At 38.3% G+C, this 23,087-nt stretch overlaps 1 protein-coding gene across 2 annotated transcripts in view; it reads left to right on the top strand.

The window, feature by feature from the left end:
* The window catches only part of PREX2 (phosphatidylinositol-3,4,5-trisphosphate dependent Rac exchange factor 2), a 298,802-nt gene that overhangs the window by 202,837 nt on the left and 72,878 nt on the right, over nt 1-23,087 (top strand). For both annotated transcript variants that reach the window (XM_006061194.4, XM_045162805.1), the window contains exons 32-34: nt 747-964; nt 8,751-8,853; nt 15,212-15,355. In XM_006061194.4, the coding sequence (XP_006061256.2) occupies nt 747-964; nt 8,751-8,853; nt 15,212-15,355 (465 nt within the window). The remainder of the gene's footprint in view (nt 1-746; nt 965-8,750; nt 8,854-15,211; nt 15,356-23,087) is intronic.

The raw sequence follows: 23,087 nt of genomic DNA, 5'->3' as shown, positions 1-23,087 counted from the left end.
GGGCAGGGCTGCTTTCCATTTGAGAAACCTGAGGTCCAGAACTGGCAGTTCACAGGGTCAACATACCTTCAAAGGAGGTCAGGCGAAAATCCAGTTAATTGCAGAAGAAGTATGCTAGTAAAAGTCGATTTATACTAAAACTGTAAATATCTAATTATGTCAAAAAATATAGGGATTTCTGAACTGGACCTGTTGATAGCTTGTGACATTGAATAGGTGACTTCAGGAGATTTAGATTTGTTTATTGTTTCAAGTAGTCAGACATCAGTACTCTTTCCCCATGTATATTTTATATTAGTATTTGAATAGGCCTAGTAGATAATTTTCTTTAATTTACTGTTAATAATATTTTGCCAGCACAAACTGAAAAATTGGGCTTTGAATTTCCTTTAGGGAAAGTGTCACACAACAATTCATATTATGTTCCATTACTAAAAAAAAAAAAAAGTGAATAAACCTTATTTTATTTCCTTGGAGTTTATAAAGCAATTTAGTGATTGGAAAATCAAGTCACAATATCAAGTAAGAAAAAGATCTTAATGTTTCTAACACTTTTTGGTGTTCCATGTTTTGTAAAAAGGATACTTACTGAAAACTATGTGCTCATGAATAGAGCTTGAATTCACATTTTCCCATGGTGTGAGTTTAGAGAGAGTGAAATAACAGTGAATGCAGATGCTTAATGAACTGGTTTTATTCAACTATGACATTTTGCAAAACCATCTTTATGTTCTCCTGCATCACAGATAGCGAGACTCAGCTCCGAAGAGACATGGTTTTCTGCCAGAGCCTGGTGGCCACCGTCTGTGCCTTCTCTGAGCAGCTCATGGCAGCCTTAAACCAGATGTTTGACAACAGCAAAGAAAACGAGATGGAAACGTGGGAGGCCAGCAGAAGGTGGCTGGACCAAATAGCAAATGCAGGAGTTCTTTTTCACTTTCAGTCCCTTCTATCACCAAACTTGGTAAGGAATCACAGTGCCTCCCCTGGCTGGGCCAAATGTAACATACATTGGGACCTAGTCCCAGTAAAAAGTGGTTGTTCATTACTATCCTTCCCTAAAGAATCTGCCTGCGATGCAGGAGACCCTAGTTCCATTCCTGGGTCAGGAAAACCCTCCGAAGTAGGGAATGGCAACCCATTCCAGTAATTTTGCCTAGAGAATTCCATGGACAGAGGAGCCTAGTGGGCTACAGTCCATGGGGTCACAAAGAGTCAGACATGACTGAGTGACTATCAATTCATTATTATATCTGCAGCCATCCAGCTCTTTTAAAAAGGTATATTTTTCCATGGGCAAATATACTTTTAATAAGTAGGTCGAAGGTATTTCTTCTTTCCTAATTTTTATTTATTCTCAGTGGCTGCTAAAAGCTGAGAAAGCCTCCATCTGTTACTAATTCCTGTATCCCTAAGCACCGGCTGAGAAAGGTCAGCAGAGGAAAGAGGGTTTGTCTGTGTTGGTTGCTTCTTTCCAGTACAGAAGAAAGAGTCTGCCATGATACCCCGAGCTCCCCCTGAGGTCGATGTTCTGGAAGATGCTCTTAGAAGAACTCTAATGACTTGCATGCCATACTGTCTGACAATCTGGTTAAAATTTGCATGTGTCAAATGGTTTTATTTCCTTCATTTGTGTGCGTGTTTGTCCTGTTAAATCTAAGAACATTGCCTTAATTACTGTAAAATATTGTGTGTTTATGCATCAGTGGTCCACAGCAGAGATGAAGAAAGCCATCTCAAAAATATTTGAGGAGATTGCGGTGAACTTAGAGCTTTTTCACACATACTTCCTGTGGCTCTGATAGTTGTCATGATGTGTCAAGGCAAATATGTTCATGGTATTTAAACCAAAGGCGCATGTTATATATAATTGTGATTTAAACATGAGGTTCTATTTGTCTTTTAAAGTACACATAGTAAATATAGCTTCCAAGTAACATGGTTGAGTTTTTAAATGAATAGATATGAGTTTGCACATCAAAATAATGTTTTTCTTCAGTGGTATTGAGGATAGGGTAATAGCTATACTACATGGTCATAAAAAGTTCTGGAATGATAAGATAAGGACATTCATTGAATAAAATTCAATGAAACAGAGTTACATTCTTTTGTAAAGACTTTATACACTCCATGTGTGTGATTAACTTCTTATTAGGTTGCTAATATAACCAAATAGAAAAGATTTAATTAAAGAAAAATTTTAAAATGTTATTGTTGAGTTGCTCAGTTGTGTCCAACTCTTTGAGACCCCATGGACTGCAGCATTTTCATTTCCCGACTTTCACCAACTCCTGGAGCTTCCTCAAACTCATGTTCATTGAGTCAGTGATGCCATCCAACCATATCATCCTCTGTCATCCCTTTCTCCTCCTGCCTTCAATCTTCCCCAGCATCAGGGTCTTTTCTAATGAGTCAGCTCTTCACATCAGGTGGCCAAAGTATTGGAGCTTCAACTTCAGCATCAGTCCTTCCAATGAATATTCAGGACTGATTTCCTTTAGGATGGACTGGTTTGATCTCCTTGCAGTCCAAGGGACTCTCAAGAGTCTTCTCCAACACCACAGTTCAAAAACATCAATTCTTCAGTGCTCAGCTTTCTTTATAGTCCAACTCTCACATCCAAACATGACTACTGGAAAAACCATAGCTTTGACTAGACGGAGCTTTGTTGGCAAAGTAATGTCTCTGCATTTTAATATGCTGTCTCGGTTGGTCATAGCTTTTCTTCCAAGAACGTCTTCTAATTTCATGGCTGCAGTCACCATTTGCAGTGATTCTGGAGCACAAGGAAATATAAAGTCTGTCTCTGTTTCCACTGTTTCCCTATCTATTTGCCATGAAGTGATGGGACCAGAAGCCATGATCTTAGTTTTCTGAATGTTGAGCTTTGAGCCAACTTTTTCAGTCTCCTCTTTCACTTTCATCAAGAGGCTCTTCAGTTCCTCTTCACTTTCTGCAATAAGCATGGTGTCTTCTGCATATCTGAGGTTATTGATATTTCTCCCTGCAATATTGATTCCAGCTGTGCTTCTTCCAGCCCAGCGTTTCTCATGATGTACTCTGCATAGAAGTTAAATAATCAGGGTGACAATATACAGCCTTGATGTACTCCTTTCCCAATTTTAAACCAGTCCATTGTTCCATGTCCATTTCTAACTGTTGCTTCTTGACCTGCATACAGTTTCTCAGGAGGCAGGTAAGGTGGTCTGGTATTCCCATTTCTTTCAGTTTTCCAGTTTGTTGTGATCCACACAAAGGCTTTAACGTAGTCAATGAAGTGGAAGTAGATTTTTTCTGGAATTCTCTTGCTTTTTCTATGATCCAGAGGATGTTGGCAATCTGATTCCTCTGCCTTTTCTAAATCCAGCTTGAACATCTGGAAGTTCTTGGTTCATATACTATTGAAGCCTGGCTTGGAGAATTTTGAGCATTACTTTGCTAGTATGTGAGATGAGTGCAATTGTGTGATAGTTTGAGCATTCTTTGGCATTGCCTTTCTTTGGGATTGGAATGAAACCTGACCTTTTCCAGGCCTGTGGCCACTGCTGAGTTTTCCAAATGTGCTGACATATTGAGTGTGACACTTTAACAGCATCATCTTTTAGGACTTCAGATAGCTCAGCTAGAATTCCATCACCTCCACTGGCTTTGTTTGTAGTGATGCTTCTGAAGGTCCACTTGACTTTGCACCCCAGGATGTCTGGCTCTGGTTGAGTGATCAGACCATCATGGTTATTTGGGTGATTAATATCTTTTTCTATGGTTCTTCTGTGTATTCTTGCCACCTCTTCTTGATATATTCTGCTTCTATTAGGCCCATACCCTTTTTGTCTTTTTTTTTTTTTTTTTTTCCCTTTTTGTCTTTTATTGTGCCCATCTTTGCATGAAAAGTTCCCTTGGTATCTCTAGTTTTCTTGAAAAGATCTCTAGTCTTTCCCATTCTATTGTTTTCCTCAATTCCTTGCGCTGATTACTTTGGAAGACTTTCCTATCTCTCCTTGATATTATTTAGAACTCTTTGCTTTCAGATGGGTATCTTTCTTTTTCTCCTTTGCCTTTCGCTTCTCTTCTTTTTCTCAGCTATTTGTAAGTCCTCCTCAGACAATCATTTTGCCTTGTTGCATTTCTTTTTCTTGGGGATGGTCTTGATCACCGCCTCCTATACAATGTCATGAACCTCCGTCCATAGTGCTTCAGACACTCTACCTTGAAGCTATTCGTCACCTCCAATGTAAAATCATAACCAATTTGAATTAGGTCATACCTGAGTGGCCTAGTTGTTTTCCCTACTTTCTTCAATTTAAGTCTGAATTTGGCAGTAAGGAGTTCATGATCTGAGCCACAGTCAGCTCCTATATTTTGCTGACATATAGAGCAATGGCACCCCACTCCAGTACTCTTGCCTGGAAAATCCCATGGATGGAGGAGCCTGGTAGGCTGCAGTCCATGGGGTCACTGAGGGTAGGACACTACTGAGCGACTTCACTTTCACTTTTCACTTTCATGCATTGGAGAAGAAAATGGCAACCCACTCCAGTGTTCTTGCCTGGAGAATCCCAGGGACAGGGGAGCCTGGTGAGCTGCCGTCTATGGGGTTGCACAGAGTCGGACACAACTGAAGTGACTTAGCAGCAGCAGCAGCAGCAGAGCTTCTCCATTTTTGACTGCAAAGAATATAATCAATCTGATTTCAGTATTGATCTTCTGGTGATGTCCATGTGTAGAGTTGCCTCTTGTGTTGTTGGAAGAGAGTGTTTGCTATGACCAGTGCGTTCTCTTGGCAAAACTTTGTTAGCCTTTGCCCTGCATCATTTTTTACTCAAGGCCAAACTTCTCTGTAACTCCAGGTATCTCTTGACTTCCTACTTTTTCATTCCACTCCCCTATGATGAAAAGGACATCTTCTTTTGGTGTTAGTTCTAGAAGGTCTTGTAGGTCTTCATAGAACCGTTCAGCTTCAGCTTCTTCAGCATTACTGGTTGAGGCATAGACTTGGATTACTGTGATATTGAATGATTTGCCTTGGAAATGAACAGAGATCATTTTGTCTTTTTTGAGATTGCACCCAAATACTGCATTTTAGATTCTTTTGTTGGCTATGAGGGCTACTCTATTTCTTCTAAGGGAGAAGAAATAATTTTTCATTATTGTCATTTAATCATTATTTAATCATTATTTCATTCCTATAGCATATTTTCACCTCTTGTGAAAAGTGTTTTAAGACAAAATAAATATTAATTACTCCTTGCCTATCAAATAAAAATTACATAAGATCAGTTGCCCACTTCTTAATACATGGTAGGCATTAAGTGTTTGTTGAATGAATTAATTGGCTAATGAGGCTTCATTTGCATTCTCTTCTTACTTAATGCCTGCCATTGGCCTGTCATGTGCTGGTACTTTTATTTGAAAGTAAACCTACAAAGGAATGGGGAAAAAAAAGCTTGTAATCCATGCATCTAGTAACTGGCTTACATCCAGATTATATAAAGACTCCTTTAAAACTAAAGAATAAGAAGGCAACTCAATTAACAAGCAGGCAGAGAGGATTTGAATGGACATTTTTCCAAAGACAGTATAAATGGCACATGAAAAGATGATCAACATCTTTAGCCACTGGGGACGTGCGAATCAAAACTGCATAGGATACTGTGTCACAGAGATGTGGATGAATGTAATCCGAAAGACAAAGATAGGCACAGGCGTTGGCGAGGATGTAGAGAAATTAAAACCCTCATACACTGTTGAAGGGAATGTAAAAGAGAGCAGTCATTTTGGAAAACATTTTGGCAGTTCCTCCAAATGTTAAGCATGGAATTTCCATATGACCCAGAAATTCTACTTGTAGGTAATATCCAAGAGAAATGAAAACATATTCTAACAAAAACATGTACAAACATGTACAATTCTAAACAAAAACAAATGTTCCTAGAAAAATTATTCATAATAGCTAAAATGTGAAAACAATCCAATTGTCCAAAAACTGAATGATGAGTGACAATCAAGTTGGGGTATATCCACACAATAGACTATTATTAAGCAGTAAAAAGGAGTGAGCTACTGATACATGCTCGGAGCAGGCAATGGCACCCCACTCCAGTACTCTTGCCTGGAAAATCCCATGGATGGAGGAGCCTGGTAGGCTGCAGTCCATGGGGTCGCGAAGAGTCGGGCACGACTGAGCGACTCCCCTTTCACTTTTGACTTTCATGCATTGGAGAAGGAAATGGCAACCCACTCCAGTGTTCTTGCCTGGAGAATCCCAGGGACGGGCAAGCCTGGTTGGCTGCCGTCTATGGGGTCGCACAGAGTTGGACACGACTGAAGCGACTTAGCAGCAGCAACTGATACATGCTACCTCATGGATAAACCCTGAAAATATTGTAAGAGAAATAAACCAGTATTATTTGATTACATTATTGTGAAATAATACAAAAGGCAAATTTTAGAGACTGATAGTAGGCTAGTCATTTCCTGGAGCTAAGGATTGGGGGAAGGTATGTAGAGGTTCAATCCTAGTGGGGAAAAGGTATTAGAATCAGATGATAGTGGCGGTTACAGCTCTGTATATATACTAAAAGCCCTTGAGCTGTACACTTAAAACGGGTGAAATTTATGATATGTAAGTTGTATCTCAAGAAAGTTATTTTTTATTTTAAATTGGTGTCTGATACCCTTAAGTTGGGCTTCCCTGATGATGCAGTGATGATGAATCCGCCTACCAGTGCAGGAGACACAAGTTCGATCCTTGAGTCGGGAAAATCTCCTGGAGGAGGAAATGGCAACCCACTCCAATATTCTTGCCTGGGAAATCTCATGGACAGAAGAGCCTGGCAGGCTACAGTCCACGAGGCCACAAAAGAGTCAGACATGACTTAGCAACTAAACAACAACAACAATCCCCAAGTTAATTTTTAAAAATTGATTTAAAAAATCCAAAGGTCGTTTAAAAAAGTCTAGGAAACCCATAATCTTTCTGTCTCTGTAACAAGAGCATAAAAGTCTCCTGGGACTGTGAAGGGCTCCCGGGGAGCTGCAGTCACTGGCAGTCTATGTGTCTCTGGGTGCTGAACGCAGTCCTAGGTCCTTGGGTATGACTTTAACCACATCTACGTATTACAATGCCTGTTTGGGACATTTCTTCCTGTGTGTGTATATATTCCTGTTAACTGGAAAAATGCTCATTCTTTAGTCCTGTCCCTACAATTTCAGATTTATAGCATTTTGCTACCCTCCAACGGACTTTAAAAAGTAAGAATCTCATAAACCTTTATCCAGCATCGAGTGTGTACCATCCATTATGTTAAGTACCGAACTGAGGTACAAAGTGATGATGCTCTTAACCTTTTGTTACCCATGCTGTCCTTCTTTGGGGTCTGGGGCTGCCTTCATGGTTTTTTCCCACACAATAGAAATTCTTTACCATCTCCACCCTCTACTTATGCTGCCCCCAAAATATGGTTATAAGCTACAGCAAATTTTAAAAATGAGGACATAGCATGTTAAAATTATTGCTTAAAAAGACCATTGATTTTCTTAAGGAAATAAATGTTACCTTTGAAAGAAAAGATGTGTATGATAAAGTTAATTATTCTTTCATGAGGAAATTACTACAAGACTTTGATACTACACTGATCTGCTAATAGGTTGCCCAGAACCCAGTACTAAAAGATGATGATGCTGAGATATGCAATTACTTGTTACTAAGTCTGGGTCTTACCTACCTCAACTGTAAAATATAGGAATGAAATGAAAGATTAAAACAAATCAGATTTCACATTCACAACATTCTAGATTGAAAGTTTTGAAGTGTTAGTCTCTCAGATCAGATCAGTCGCTCAGTCGTGTCCAACTCTTTGCGACCCCATGAATCGCAGCACGCCAGGCCTCCCTGTCCATCACCAACTCCCGGAGTTCACTCAGACTCACATCCATCGAGTCAGTGATGCCATCCAGCCATCTCATCCTCTGTTGTCCCCTTCTCCTCCTGCCCCCAATCCCTCCCAGCAATTCTTTGTGACCCCATGAACTATAGCCCACCAGGTTCCTCTGTCCATGGAATTCTCCAGGTAAGAATACTGGAGTGGGTTGCCATTCCCTTATCAGGGGATCTTCCTGACCCAGGGATTGAATATCGGTCTCCTGGGTTGCAGGTAGATTCCTTACCTTCTGAGCCAACAGGGAAGATTAAGTCCTCATAAAGGCAAGTGAAAATGATTCTTGTCCCCAGGCTCTTTGGAAGAAAAATCATCACATACATGCAAATTGATTTTATCACAGTTTTCATAAATTGCAAATTGAATAATGCATAGGTTATCTTATTGTAAAATACAATGACCATTATGTACTGTGGCTTTTTAAGAAAACAGTATTTTTACTTTTCAGCCGTTACATTTACAAGATTATAGAGATATGGAGGCAAATAAGATGTTTATGTGTACACATTTGTCTGTAACTAATAGATAAAATCAGTATAACTAGAATCTAGCTACAAAATAGACTGAAAAATTGTTCAGAATCATGTAGACAGTAGAGGAAAAGAAAAACATGAAGCTACAAAAGAAACTTGTAAATCTGAAGATTAGTTCATTTCATTTTAGGCAGTAAGTTCTTAGGTATGTTGATAATGTGGTTTGTATGTAAATAAAACACAAGTGAAGCTAGTTTGGTCTGGAGATGTTGTGTTATGTTATGTTATGCTCTGTCTCAAACAATCTAACCATATCATGTATTGTTTTTCTTCTCTCTAGACAGATGAACAAGCCATGCTAGAAGACACACTGGTTGCACTGTTTGATTTGGAAAAGGTTTCTTTTTACTTTAAACCATCAGAAGAGGAACCATTGGTTGCAAGTAGGTAGTTAAATATTTCATATGTGTTTTATAAGATTTATTTTGTTATCAAACAATATATGGCAAAACTTGGATATGAATATATTTGATATGAAGATTAAGTTATATGTAAAATATTATTTTTAATGTAAAATAATAAAACCAACTGGGGAAGTGATAGAAAGTATAAATATGTTAAATCTACACCTAATTTTATATTGATGTTTTTATCTGTTAGTCTGACCTCTAAAACTTTTTTGGAGTGTGTGCAGCAAATTTTGTGCTACTCAAGATTGTCTTTTCTTTCTTTTTTGTTATTGTGATAAAATATACATACCATTTGGAGAAGGCAATGGCACCCCACTCCAGTACTCTTGCCTGGAAAATCTCATGGACGGAGGAGCCTGGTAGGCTGCAGTCCATGGGGTCACGAAGAGTCAGACACTTACTGAGGGACTTCACTTTCACTTTTCACTTTCATGCATTGGAGAAGGAAATGGCAACCCACTCCAGTGTTCTTGCCTGGAGAATCCCAGGGACGGGGGAGCCTGGTGGGCTGCTATCTATGGGGTTGCACAAGGTCGGACACAACTGAAGTGACTTAGCAGTAGCAGCAGCATACATACCATTAAATTTACCACTTAATCAGTTTCGATGTACAATTCAGTTTATTCAAAATGTTGTGCAACCATTTCCACCATCCGTCTGCAGACCTTCTTCATCCTCCCAAACAGAAACTCCATATGCATTAAATAGTAATTATCTTCCTCCCTTTCTCCAGTCCCTGCTAACCTTGATTCTACTTTCTGTCTCTGAATTTTATAAATGGGTTGATAGAACATTTGTCCTTTCTGCTGTTTTTTTTTATGTCAATATTTTTTAATAAAAGAACTGCCCTAATATTTCCAGCTATATAGATAATCTCTGAGGAATCCAAAGCTTTTGCTCTAACATGTAACAATTATATAGCAGAAATGACTGTATTGGGTTTCCATGGCTCCTCTTCAAATGATCCTGTAAAGAATGTGTTAGCAGGCAATATACTGGAGCATTTAGAACCAGTAATACACAGAGACCTAAGTTATGCCCACATTGTATAACATTTAGATCAAATCAGTTGGGAAAGGCATTATAATTGTTTGATCTGGCAATAATTGATAAAATTTATAATTTAATTCTGAAGGAGTAGACACATGTTTTACATTTTTGCTAGCTTAAAAGTAGAAATCAAAGATGATTTTATCCATGTCAAAAATTTTAATGTGTACAAATATAATCATATTAACTATTTTGATTCACTTATTCATCCTGTACAGTTTTCAAGATGGCAAAACTTTTTCCTGTCTTGTTCATTGTTGTACCTCCAGCACCCAAGAGAGTGCCTGGAACAAAAAGGACAAATTTTTTTTCAAGGAGATGAATGAACAAATGTCAATTCAGTTTATACAGTGCAGCAGGCAGAAAGGTTTTATGGTTATAAAAGTAGAAGGAAAAACAAACGTGCATAATGAAGAAAAAAATTTCGACAGAACTTGGTTGTATCTAATGTTGCAAAGAAGTTATGAAATTCAATTGAAATATTGAAATGTATCCCTTTCATTTAGCAATTTGCCATTGTTAAGCCTAACAAGGGCATTGTTTTAGAAATCTACATTCAGAGAAATAGTTCTTAAGTTTAGTTTCTGCAAGTTATCATCATTTATATACCACTTCAACATTGTCACATATAGGTTTAAAATGTGTCTATTGGGCCAAGAAATCTTTTAGCAGTTTGTTATTTTTCTGGTTCTTGTTTATCTGTAAGTGTAAGGATCCTATGAATTATGGTAGAAGCTCTGTATCTTCAGAACTTGGAAAGGTTTTTATTTATTTTCACATTTCCAATATCTAGTACAATAAATAGGGACTCAATAAATATTCATTTAATTTGTTATCCAGGAATGATAATCATTTATCAAAAATTTCTAAAATGCCTATTATGGCAAAGCACATTTCCAGGTGCTGGATGGAGTAGAGGACTAAGCAGACAGAGATAAATATTACAGGAAATAAAAGAGTTAATTTGATAATAAATTAGGAGATAATATGACTGCATGAAGGGACATAGAAAAGAACAAAGAGGGAAAATGAAGGGCCAGGTGAGAGATTGCCTGTGAGTAACATGCTAGGGAGGGAAGCATTCTTAGGCGGAGGGTGAAGACCAGAAACAAGTCATACAGACAGAGTTATCTCTCAGGAATTGGTTCCAGGAACCTCTCAGATACCAAAATCCACGGATGCTCAAGTATCATGTAAAATGGTGTGGTATTTGCAGGTAACCTACGCACATTCTCCCGTATACTTTAAATTATCTCTAGATCACTTAGAATACCAATATATTAATAAGTGCTCTGATGTAAATACCAGTGTAAATGGTCAAAATGTTGCTGCTGCTGCTAAGTTGCTTCAGTTGTGTCCAACTCTGTGCGACCCCATAGATGGCAGCCCAACAGGCTCCCCCGTCCCTGGGATTCTCCAGGCAAGAATACTGAGTGGGTTGCCATTTCCTTCTCCAATGCATGAAAGTGAAAAGTGAAAGAGGAGTCACTCAGTCGTGGCCGACTCTTAGCGACCCTATGGACTGTAGCCTACCAGGCTCCTCCATCCATGGGATTTTCCAGGCAAGAGTACTGGCGTGGGTTGCCCTTGCCTTCTCTGCAAAATGTTGCTGATCGGAAGCAAATTCAAATTTGCTTTTTGGAGCTTTCTGGAATTTTTTTTTGGACATGCAGTTGGTCGAATCTGTGAATGCGGAACCCGTGAATGTATTTCTGCATCTGTGAATGTAGAAATTCAGTAAAGGGCCTACTTTATTTGGGAGAAGGGTGTTCCAGGTCCACTGAAACAATGAGAACAAAGACCCCAAGGTGGGAGCATGTGTGACACATTCTGGGGATAGGAGGGAGGGCTGTGTGGCTGGAGCAAAGTCAGAGAGGGGAAAGGAGAAGGGGCTGAGGACAAAGAGGAGGCCACATCTTTGAATGAGCTTTGCCTATCTCATTGAGCCACTGAGCAGGGGAATTGCACATACTAAATAAAGGCAGCCTGTGCTGCTGTGATGAGTGGACCTTACCAGGCAAGGGCAGAAGCAGAGAGACCACTTAGGAAGGCCTTGCAGTGACCCAGGTGAGAGATGATGGTGACTTGACCTTGAGGGTAGCTGTGGAGATGGGAAGTAGTTCATCCTGTATGTATTAAATTATGAGGGCAGAGAGAATAGAATCTTATTAAAGTTTCATCTCCACTGATAAATGAGAGAGCACAAAAACATGAATTACAATGTTAGGGATTTAGGCTGTATTCTAGGGGGTATTCGGTAAAGGGGATTATTTGATAAGGATAATATTATTTGGGCAAATTGTACAGTCTTCTGTGGGCAGATATAGAATATATTTTCATTTACTTGAATACTGTAGGAATAATTTCACTACAAGGCAGAGAAACTCTATTTTCACAATATAACCTGATACTTTTTCTTTTAAATTTTGCCTGAGGAACCATGACCTCAAAGGAGCACGTTGTCCATGATTCAAATAAGACATTACTGGTGAATGGTCTGTTGAGTAAACTGGAGATGAACCAGTATTTTAAGCTTGATAGAATATTTACTGTACAGCCATTATGAGAAATTTAACTTTGGCATATAGAAATATATACTAAATATTAAAAGTAATTGAGACCATGTACATAATATTTTGACATTATATAAATAACATTATAAATGTAGACACAATAAACACAAAAATTGTGCTACATTGTGTGGCAGTACATTTTTATATATTTCCCTGAAGCATAATCTCAACTTTTGAAGTTAGTTCCCCAGTGACAAGTCAGTTCCAAGGCTATGATACTAGGTATTCTAAGCAAATTTAAACTGTTATGATAGTATAGTTATTATTTTGAGTTGTTTTAAGAAAGAAGAGAATTATTTATACCCAAGTGTCATCACATCGTATTGAAATAGTGTAAGAAAACTAGAACTTTTTTATTAACTGCATGTGATTTGATCTTTCTGTAAGCCTAGAAGCAGAGGGGTCAGATTGACTAATTTGCATCACTGTGATGAAGACTAGTCGGCTGAGTGTCTATAAGGGAAAGACTGAGTCCAGAGGGTTGGAAGCATGAAGCATATAGAGAACACTGGGCCTTGACATCAAGAAATCTGAGTTCAAATCCAGGCTCCATTCTCATCTGCAAGCATGAGAATATTAGCTTTCCCTGACTCATGGGATTGTGAGGCTTAAAGAAAATTATGTATTTGAAAGTCTCTAGCACTATGTAAGGCTTATGATAGTATTCAGTAAATATTTGAGGCCACTGTCTCTGTTTTATTAATCTGTGTCCTTTTAAAAAAGCTCCATTTAGCATTATTCACAGTCTTATTTTTGCATTAAAGAACAGTAAGATTCTGACGAAAAATGCAAGCCAAGCAAGTAGAACTCAAATATCTGGATTAAAGATATTTCATTTTCTTTGAACAAATAATTATAAGGTGTATATAACATGCTTGGTACTGAACCAAGTTCTAGGGATATAATATTGATTAAGTAAAATAAAATCCCTCTTGGCATGGACCTTAGCTACTAGTGAAAGATACAAAGGAATAAATGGGCAATCTGACCCATTTTGGTATAGAGAAAGTACAAAATATTTCCCATGTTATATGATGTAATTAGTGAAAATGAAGGTGTTAATTGCTGTTATATCCAACTCTTAGCGATCCCATGGACTGTAGTCTGCCAGGCTCCTCTGTTCATGAAATTCTCCAGGCAAGAATACTGGAGTGGGTTGCCATGTCCTCCTCCAGGGGATCTTCCCAACCCAGGGATAGAACCCAGGTCTCAAGTCTCGTGCATTGGCAGGCAGATCCTTTACCACTAACATCTCCTGTACTTTTACGTATGTAGCAAATACCTTGAGGAAAAGTCTTTCACATAGCACTCTTAATTTTAACCACATTTTAGATTTAGTATGCTTGATCATTTTCAATCATTTTTCTGTTTCCTAATTCCTGGTGTTGCATCTTTATTTGTGCTTTGCTAACCCAGTAATATGATACTGCTGCATTCTCATTTTCTTTCCAATAACATCCATTTGGAAATACAGAGATTGACTATATTGGAACTAAGGGATAGAATTTAACAAAATTATAATATATATGAAAGACATTGTAAGGAAAGGGGAACTAGAAGATACAAATATTTTGTATATTTTAATCTCTAATTTATTTAGTATTCATGCATCTTTTTTCTTTAATTTTAGTACCAGAAAAAAAAGAATTTTCCTACTCATTAAAATGCACTTAACTTCTTAATCTTCAACTGTGAAATTTGTTTATTCTCTTTCTTAACCTCAATTTCTTCATGTCTCCCTTAAAAAAAAAGAAACAAAAAATAGCCATAATTATATGGTATAAAAAGGAATTGTAGATGTTAATACAATAAGTCCTCTATTGATATACAGAATTAGATACGTTTAGTAAGAAACCTGGAATCTGTGATCACTTATGGTATTTAATCTTGAGCTCTACTTTTATACAGTTTTATTTCAAGAAGCAAGGTAAAAATAATATTGAGTCAAGAACATATATTAAATACTTACTCTATTTTGGCCTTAATTTTAAACTGGTTAATGTGACTATTGTAGCCTTTTAGGAAGAGTTTGCATTCTTTTTTAATGAAGTGGAAGTTATTTGTCGCGGACAAGTATCGTAATAAGAAGGATTTATGATAACACTGTGAAATAGTACTGCAGCATTCCAGCTTTTCAAGTTGGTTGGAGTTTTGTTGTGAGTAATTAAATTTAGGATCTTTGAAAGCAGCTAAAAGAATTTAAACAGATAATGTCTAATGACTGTAAGGCAGGGACAGAGGTAATGCATTTTTGATCTGGTGCTCAGAGTGGAGTTTGCAAAACCCGTGCTAATTTTGATAATGGTTGCTATGCACTCAGTTTCTTGCACACTCCTTTACAAGTGTATCCCAAGGAGTCGTCTTGACTAAAATATGAATGAGGCAGCTGCCTTGGGAGATTTTGATTCCAAACCATGTGTATCTAAACTTCTCATTTAGTTAACTGAGACATCTGGTGTGTCAAAGTGTAGCGAAGTTTTCTGTTTCAGAATTTTATATACAGTACAATAATAAATCTGTTGCGTTAGCTAATGAGAACCTGATTTAATACTCTTTCACTGAATAGCGCTGTTACATATGCCAAACCTGAACTTAATATAAATGGGTACTTTTAATGTAAAGTCATTGATGAATCCTAGTTTTTAACAAACATACTATATAACATACCCTGATAATAGGAAGTAATATAACATTAAATGTCATTTTAGATGTTCCTCTTACTTATCAAGCAGAAGGAAGCCGGCAAGCTCTGAAAGTTTACTTCTACATTGATAGTTATCATTTTGAACAACTGCCTCAACGGTTGAAAAATGGAGGAGGGTTTAAAATTCATCCTGTTCTTTTTTCACAAGGTAATTGCTTTCTTTTTTATACTTCGTGTACTTAGATTATTTTCTTTATCAGTTGTTTAAAAGAAATGTAATAATAACCATCATGCTTTTTCACGAATTCAAAAGTTTATTCTGAATACTTAGTATGTTTCCTTGTGCAATCGTCTGTTAAGGAAAAATCATGTATGGTATAAATATTTATCAAGTAGAATTGCAACATTATTTATAATAGAGAAATAAGACATGAGTGGCTTAAATAAAGATAAATTAATTTGCCTTAAATAAATTATTGTAAAGCCATTAACATATGGTTAAAATATTTTATGAGATAGAAAAAGTTTGATAGTATACACAGATTACAAAAAAATGTATAGACTCAATTATATCATACATGTATGTATATACTTACATATATATATAATGTTTTCAATACCATTGGGTGATTAAATTGTTGATTTTTTATTCTTTGAGTTTTTTGCATTATGTTAATTTTGTCAGTAAAAATGTATCCCTTTTATAAATTAAAAAAAATTGTTTTGGCAAGTAAACAATGAGTGTTAACCACAGTAGAAGAAATTAAGATTGACATGAATAAGAAGATTCTTGCAGTGAACTGATTTCCCAGGGAAGGTCCTGAATCTTTTTAATCTTTGGAGTCACAAAAGCCAGAAAGATCAGAAATCCAGAATATTGTATAGTTTCTTTTTGTCTATGATTTTTTTAAAAAAGATTCATGCTGTGGTCACAAGATTTCTCTAAGTGGTACCACAGAATACTACATTTTTTCTTCTTTTGAGTTTTCAAGACTGCTTTGGTTTTGCTTTGGAGTTTTTTTTTAATTTTATTTTAATAAAAATAGAATAGAGGAATAAAATCAAGTTTGCTAACTGAAGAACCGACAGTCTTGTGAAATCTAAATTCACTACCAAGTGAAAATTCTGCTTTGTACCTCCTGCATGTTATAATTCTAAAAGATAGATTGAAATGAAGTGAAGTCGCTTAGTCGTGTCTGACTCTTTGCGACCCCATGGACTGTAGCCTACCAGGCTCCTCCCTCCATGGGATTCTCCAGACAAGAGTACTGGAGTGGGTTGCCATTTCCTTCTCCAGGGGATCTTCCTGACCCAGAGATTGAACCCGGGTCTCCCGCATTCCAAGATAGATTACCCTTCCTTCAATTGCTATAGTTTAAAAACAATGTTATTGTTGTTGTTCAGTCCCTAAGTCATGTCTGAACTCTGTGACCCCATGGACTTCAGCACTCCAGACCTCCCTGTCCTTCACTATCTCCCAGAGTTTGCTCAGACTCATGTCCACTGAGTTGATAATGCCATCCAACCATCCTCTGTCACCCTCTTCTCCTGCCCTCAATCTTTCCCAGCATCAGGGTCTATTCCAGTGAGTCAGTTCTTCGCATCAGGTGGCCAAAGTATTGGAGTTCCAGCTTCAGCGTCAGTGCTTCCAATGGATATTCAGGGTTGATTTCCTTTAAGACTGACTGATTTGATCTTGCAGTCCAAGGGACTCTCAGCACCACAATTTGAAAACATCAGTTCTTTGGTGCTCAGCCTTCTTTATGGTCCAACTCTCACATTCATACATGACTACTGGAAAAATCATAGCTTGGAGTATACATACCTTTGTCAGCAAAGTGATGTCTCTGCTTTTTAATACACTGTCTGGATTTTTCAAAGCTCTTCTTCCAAGGAGCAAGTGTGTTTGAATTTCGTGGCTGCAGTCACCATTCACAGTGATTTTGGAGTCCCAGAATATAAAATCTGTCACTGTTTTCACTTTTCCGCCTTCTAATTTCCATGAAGTGATGGGACTAGATGCCATGATCTTAGTTTTTTGAATGTTGAGGTTTAAGCCGGCTTTTTTACTCTCCTCTCTCACTCTCATCAAGAGGCTCTTTAGTTCCTCTTCACTTTTTGTCATTAAAGTGGTGTCACTTGCATATCTGAGCTTGTTGACATTTCTCGGGGCAATCTTGATTCCAGCTTGTGAGCCGTCCAGCCCAGCGTTTCTCGCGTGCACTCTGCGTAAGGTAAATAAGCAGGGTGACGACCCACAGCCTTGACGCACTCCTTTCCCAGTTTGGGAACCACCCAGTGTGTTGTTCCATGTCCTGTTCTAACTGTTGCTTCTTGACCTGCATTCAGGTTTTTTAGGAGGCAGGTAAGGTGGTCTGGTATTCCCATCTCTTTAAGAATTTTTCACAGTTTGTTGTGATCCACAGAGTCAAAGGCTTTAGCATAGTCAACGAAGCAGAAGTAGGTTTTTTCTGGAATTCCCTTGCTTTCTCTATGATCTAGTGAATGCTGGCAATTTGAGCTGTAGTTCCTCTGCCTTTTCTAAATCCAGCTTGTACATCTGGAAGTTCTCAGTTCACAAAAAACAATGGCGACCTCAAACAGACACTTGGCAAGAATGCATTTAAGCTGAGAAAAATTTCAGCGAAGAGATCTTAGGAGTTACTAGAAGGTGTTTTCATTTATGTGGTAGAGTCCATATAGGTGAACAGAATCTACAATGGAAAGAAATAAAAAAAAGAAATTGAGCAAAAATACACCTTTGGAACTAGGCTAGGAGAATAGGTTAGCCTAAAATATGTGAAAAGGCACTACAGAGATCTTAGGAGTTACTAGAAGGTGTTTTCATTTATGTGGTAGAGTCCAGATAGGTGAACAGAATCTACAATGGAAAGAAATAAAAAAAAGAAATTGAGCAAAAATACACCTTTGGAACTAGGCTAGGAGAATAGGTTAGCCTAAAATATGTGAAAAGGCACTACAGAGATCATAAGATTTAGAAGAAAGAAAAGGCTACTGGTCTGGAATGTTCACTTTTATAGCATTTAAGCAGACCATGCACTTGTTAAAGGACCTTCCTTTCATTTCCTTTCTTTCTCTCTTTTAAAAAATTTTGTCTTTGACGTCATTCTTGAGATGACAGATGGCATTAATCATCTCTTCTAAAAAAGTGATTACATTTGTGACAAACAACCATAAATAGCTGAATATCCTACCCAGCAGCCAATATGCACAGGGAAAGAATTATTTTGCAAGGAGTCTCTATTTTATAATTGTGGCTAAAGCTAATTTAAAAAGTATCCCTAAATATATATGATTTCAGTGAGTATAATATTGCTCTTACAATGTAATGTAAAGAAAAGCTTTCACAAACATTAGGTTTTAGTATTCACACAGCAGTAAAATATGAAAAATGATTTGAAGAGGCAATAGCGGAAATTCTTCTGCCATGGAGGTCACGGATAGGTAAAGAAGACTGGAAGGGAGTCTGTCTCATTAACAATCTGTCAGTGATAAGGTTGTTTATTTAAAGGAGATGCAGAGGTTCCTCTGCACTCACAGAACTCCCATGAGGAATTGTTAGTTGTTCTGAGTTTTCATTAGCTCAGAGAGAAGCACAGGAAATTCAGCCCCAGCTTGAGTAGAGATTACCATCTGGTAATTGAAAGTGGTGGTAAATGGAAGGGATTCCAAATACAGTCTATTCCTGGGATGAAAGTTTATTTGAAGGGTTTTCATTTTGTGGGTACATGAGTCTTTGCTAGCAAATATAAAAGAATAAAGTGGATGAATTTGAAGTTTTCCTGGGAAATGTATTAGAATCAGCCCTCCTAACTGTTTGCGCATGCGTGCTAAGTCCGCTTCAGTTGTGTCCAACTCTTTGCAATCCGATGGGCTGCAGCTCACCAGACCCCTCTGTCCGTGGGATGCTCCAGGCAAGAATACAGGAGTGGGTTGCTGTGCCCACCTCCACGGGAACTTCCCAACCCAGGGATCGAACCCACATCTCTTATGTCTCCTGTATCAGCAGGCAGTTTCCTTACCACTAGCGCCACCTGGGAAGCCTTCCTAACTATATGGTCCATAGTAGATGGTGCTAAGTAAATGGCTTGTTGTTGTTTAGTCGCTAAGTTGTGTCTGGCTCTTCTGTGACCCCATGGACTGTAGCCCACCAGGCTCCTCTGTCCATGGGATTTCCCAGGCAAGAATACTGGAGCGGGTTGCCATTTCCTTCTTCCCAACCCAGGGATAGAACCTGCGTCTCCTGCATTGGCAGCTGGATTCTTTACCACTGAGCCACATGGGAAGCACACAAGTATATGGTACCAAGGACAACATACTTATAAGAAGAAGCAAATGTCCTGACTTGTTATTTTTCTTGTCTGCGTGGATCCTTGGGCAGAGGAGGGTACTCTGATGTATGAGGCGCCCTGCAGAGATCAGACCAACTAGTAAATCAGGAATTCCAGAGTTGGAGGCAAGTAAGGTATGCTCTAGGGAACATCCATTGCTGAAAACCAGAGCTGCTGAAGAACAAGAATCTAGGCAGCCAAAATGACAAAAAGACAGATTTCCAAGGTTAGGAACACAGAAACAGCCAGACAGAAAAATCAACACAAAGCATAACCAAAACACTAGATGATGGAGATCACAGTGAAGCAGTCTTCTAGAATTACTTCCTACAGCCAGACAATGAATCCTGTCGGGATTCATGAGCCCTTGGATACAGCAAGTGACTATAAACTGAGTGAAAATGGGAGTTCAAGGGAGATAGACACCCAGGGTGCCTGGCTTGCTATCATGCAGTCCTGCAGTGCTTCTCAATGCTGGCTGCCCTTCAATCATCTTGGGAACATTTTAGAAAACACCCGTGCTTGGTCCCACACCGAACCAATGAAGTCAGAATCTCTGGGAGGTGGGGCTCAAATGTCAGTATATTTCAGAAGCTCTCCAGGTGATTCTAATGTCCCTCAGGAGTGAGAAAGCACAGTGCGATGTGGATTATAAATCACTGTGCAATTATACAGACTTTCTGGTGGTGCAGTGCTAAGGAAACTGCCTGCCTCCTTGTGGTTTTGATTGGCACTTCTCCAGTGGTGAGCGACATTGCCCATCTTTTCACCATATGTAAAATAGATAGCCAGTGGGAGTTTGATGTCTGACGTAGAGCACCCAAAGCCATGGCTCTGTGACATTCTGGAGAGATGGGGTGAGGAGGAAGGTGGGAGGGTAGAGAGGACATGTTTACTTATGGCCAATTCATGTTGATGTATGGCAAAAATCATCACAATATTGTAAAGTAATTATCCTCCAATTAAAAACAAGTCCCCCTGCCAATGCAAAGACGCAAGAGCTGAGAGTTCGATCCCTGGATCTGGAAGATCCCCTGAAGGAGAAAATGGCAACCCACTCCAGTATTCTTGCCTGGAAATTTCCATGGACAGAGAAGCCTGGTGGGCTACAGTCCATGGGGTTGCAAAGAGTCAGACATGACTGCACGCACACACATGCAGGTATCCAGTTCATCTTTGCTTAATTAGCTGAGTCCATTTCACGGTGTTGACACTTCTAGATTCTGGGGAGCTGGGGCAGTGAGAACTGAGCCTTTTTGCTTCTGCACTGTTAGATCATTAGGACTTGGGCTACACAGAGAAAATGGAATTTCGGCTGGACAGTTGTTATCAGAACAGGCTGAAGATGCCCTAGAGAGCTGACCACTGAGTGATTCCTTCTGACAGTCATTGCAGCTGGAGAATAAGCCCTTCGTTTTGGAAAGGGGATGCGAGTGGGTGGCTCTAGAACATCTGCCTCGGTTCACATCTTGCATCTTCAGATCCGTTCCTTTGTCTAGGGAGGGTGTTCTTCATGACTGTGATGGGCCTCTGTTCCTGGGAGGACAATTTAGCAGCATGTTAGTGGGACAAAGTGGGAGCTTCCCAAGTGGCTCAGGAGTAAAGTGTCCTGCCAGTGCAGGAGATGCAGGAGACATGGGTTCAATCCCTAGCTCGGGAAGAACCTTTGCAGGCAGGTTCTTGGATCCATGTATTCTACTTCTTTGGGACACGACATCAGATGAAAGTTTTTGTTTTTGTTTGTTTGTTTTTTAGGTATATATTTTTTAGGTATATTGCCCAGCAATATAGCATCCCTTTCTTGTAAAGTGTTAAGTACGTGCTGCCTGGGTCTCTGATAGTAATTTTCCTTAAACTAAATGGAATATTCAATGCTGGTTCTTTCTCCACAAGCACATTCTTGGGGATATTTGGTTTCTTCACTTCCTGTGCAAAAAGCTGGCACACAAAACTGTTGCTCCTAACTTTTTGGAAAGGTATTACCTCAAAAAAATAAAAGATATTACCTCTTTGAACATAATTAAAATCACCCAGAAACTTGAGTGCTCTTTCTCTTTTAAATAAAAGGGAGCAGTCTGTTATAAACACTCAGTTTCTAAGTTACTTTTTTTTTTTTTTTTTTTCCTGGAAAACTCGTCTTAAGGTTCTTTAAAAGGTGCATCCTTTAGTTTTCCATTGGGGTTTTGCAGAGTATGTATAAACAGAATATGTAATAGCTTTTTAGAAAGGAAGGAACAGTTCCCCGAACTGAAATTTCCTCAAAGTTAAGAGTGGGTCTTTATGAGCGTGAGCACCCACATCTCTTTACAAGGCAGCACAGCCTTTCCCAGTGTTGGTCACAGTAACAGATAAAACTTGCCTTCTTTACAAACGCTGTGGCCAGTTCTGAAGAATTCCGACCATTTCTGGGGATTTGTAACAGTCCATATGTAGTGTCTTTTTTAACTAGTGCAATTCTTTTGTGCTATCAGAAGAGGGTGTTAGTTGACACTATTCTTAAAATTGTTACTCAGAGGCTCCATATTTTTTTCTGATCAATCCTTTTCTTGGAAAAGCTGTGAAATGTATTTTGAGTGAGTGGAAGAAAGGCTCATTTTCAGTCTTAGATAATTTAATCTATAATTTTCTAACTTTTTTTTTTTTACTGACTATACCTGCTTTTAAAATAATGTTTTGCTTCTAAATTCAAAAGTAGTAGGACTAAAACAAGCTAACAAACTCAAGTAGTGTTTTAAATATTGCTTTCAATTAAGTGCTCTTAAGTAAGTTAATGTTTATTCAACCAAATATGTTGGTACTATTTTAAAATATTTATTACACCAAGTATGTCAAGACTATTCAACCAACTATGCCTGTACTAGTTAGACTTAATTGTCTAATTAAGAAATTAGACAAGGAAATGCTAAAGAAGGGTCAGACTTTGAAGTTTGGATTTTATTATATATTTAACCTTTTTTCCTGCTGAGAATACAAATTTAGTTTGGTATATGTCATTCTATTTTCTTTTTTAAAAAATATAACCAAGTTGTTCACCTAAAATAGGGAATGTTGTTCTCCTTTCTCTACTTTGCCATACAAAGCTTACTTTTTAAACATAAAACTCATTTTTGGGGGGTTCATTTCCCTATATTGTTGAGACTCCTGGCAACATTTTAAACTCTTTTCTTATTGTTTTTAAATCTATATAATTGTGAATTTTAACTGTTGTGAATTTGAAAATATCTTAAGAAATATAAGGAACATTTGTTTCTCTATTTGTAACAAGCTTTTAGAGCAGGACTGGACATTCTGGACAAAGCTGAGTCATCAAGACTTTATAGAAACTAGATCCCAGAGGTTTTCTTGTTCCTTCGCACTGTCAACCCCCTGCCTCCTGTCCCATTACCCCTTCCTAGTGTCACCTTCCAATCTTCTTGGCCTTAAATCACAAACTGAAACATCCTTGCGTGGATCCTCCTCTTAGTTGGAACCAAACTTCCTGTTTGGCTAGGCTCACTCATCCATCATCTCCACCTGTTGTGGAAATAGAAGTAGATCATGCTTGTGGGGCACTGGTCACCTAGTACATAAAATACATTCAGTTAGTGA

Source organism: Bubalus bubalis, chromosome 15 (assembly GCF_019923935.1).
Source record: "Bubalus bubalis isolate 160015118507 breed Murrah chromosome 15, NDDB_SH_1, whole genome shotgun sequence".
In the NCBI taxonomy this organism is placed as follows: Eukaryota; Metazoa; Chordata; class Mammalia; order Artiodactyla; family Bovidae; genus Bubalus; species Bubalus bubalis.
The sequence above is the reverse complement of the archived record's forward strand: the minus strand, read 5'-3'. Positions and strand labels throughout refer to the sequence as shown.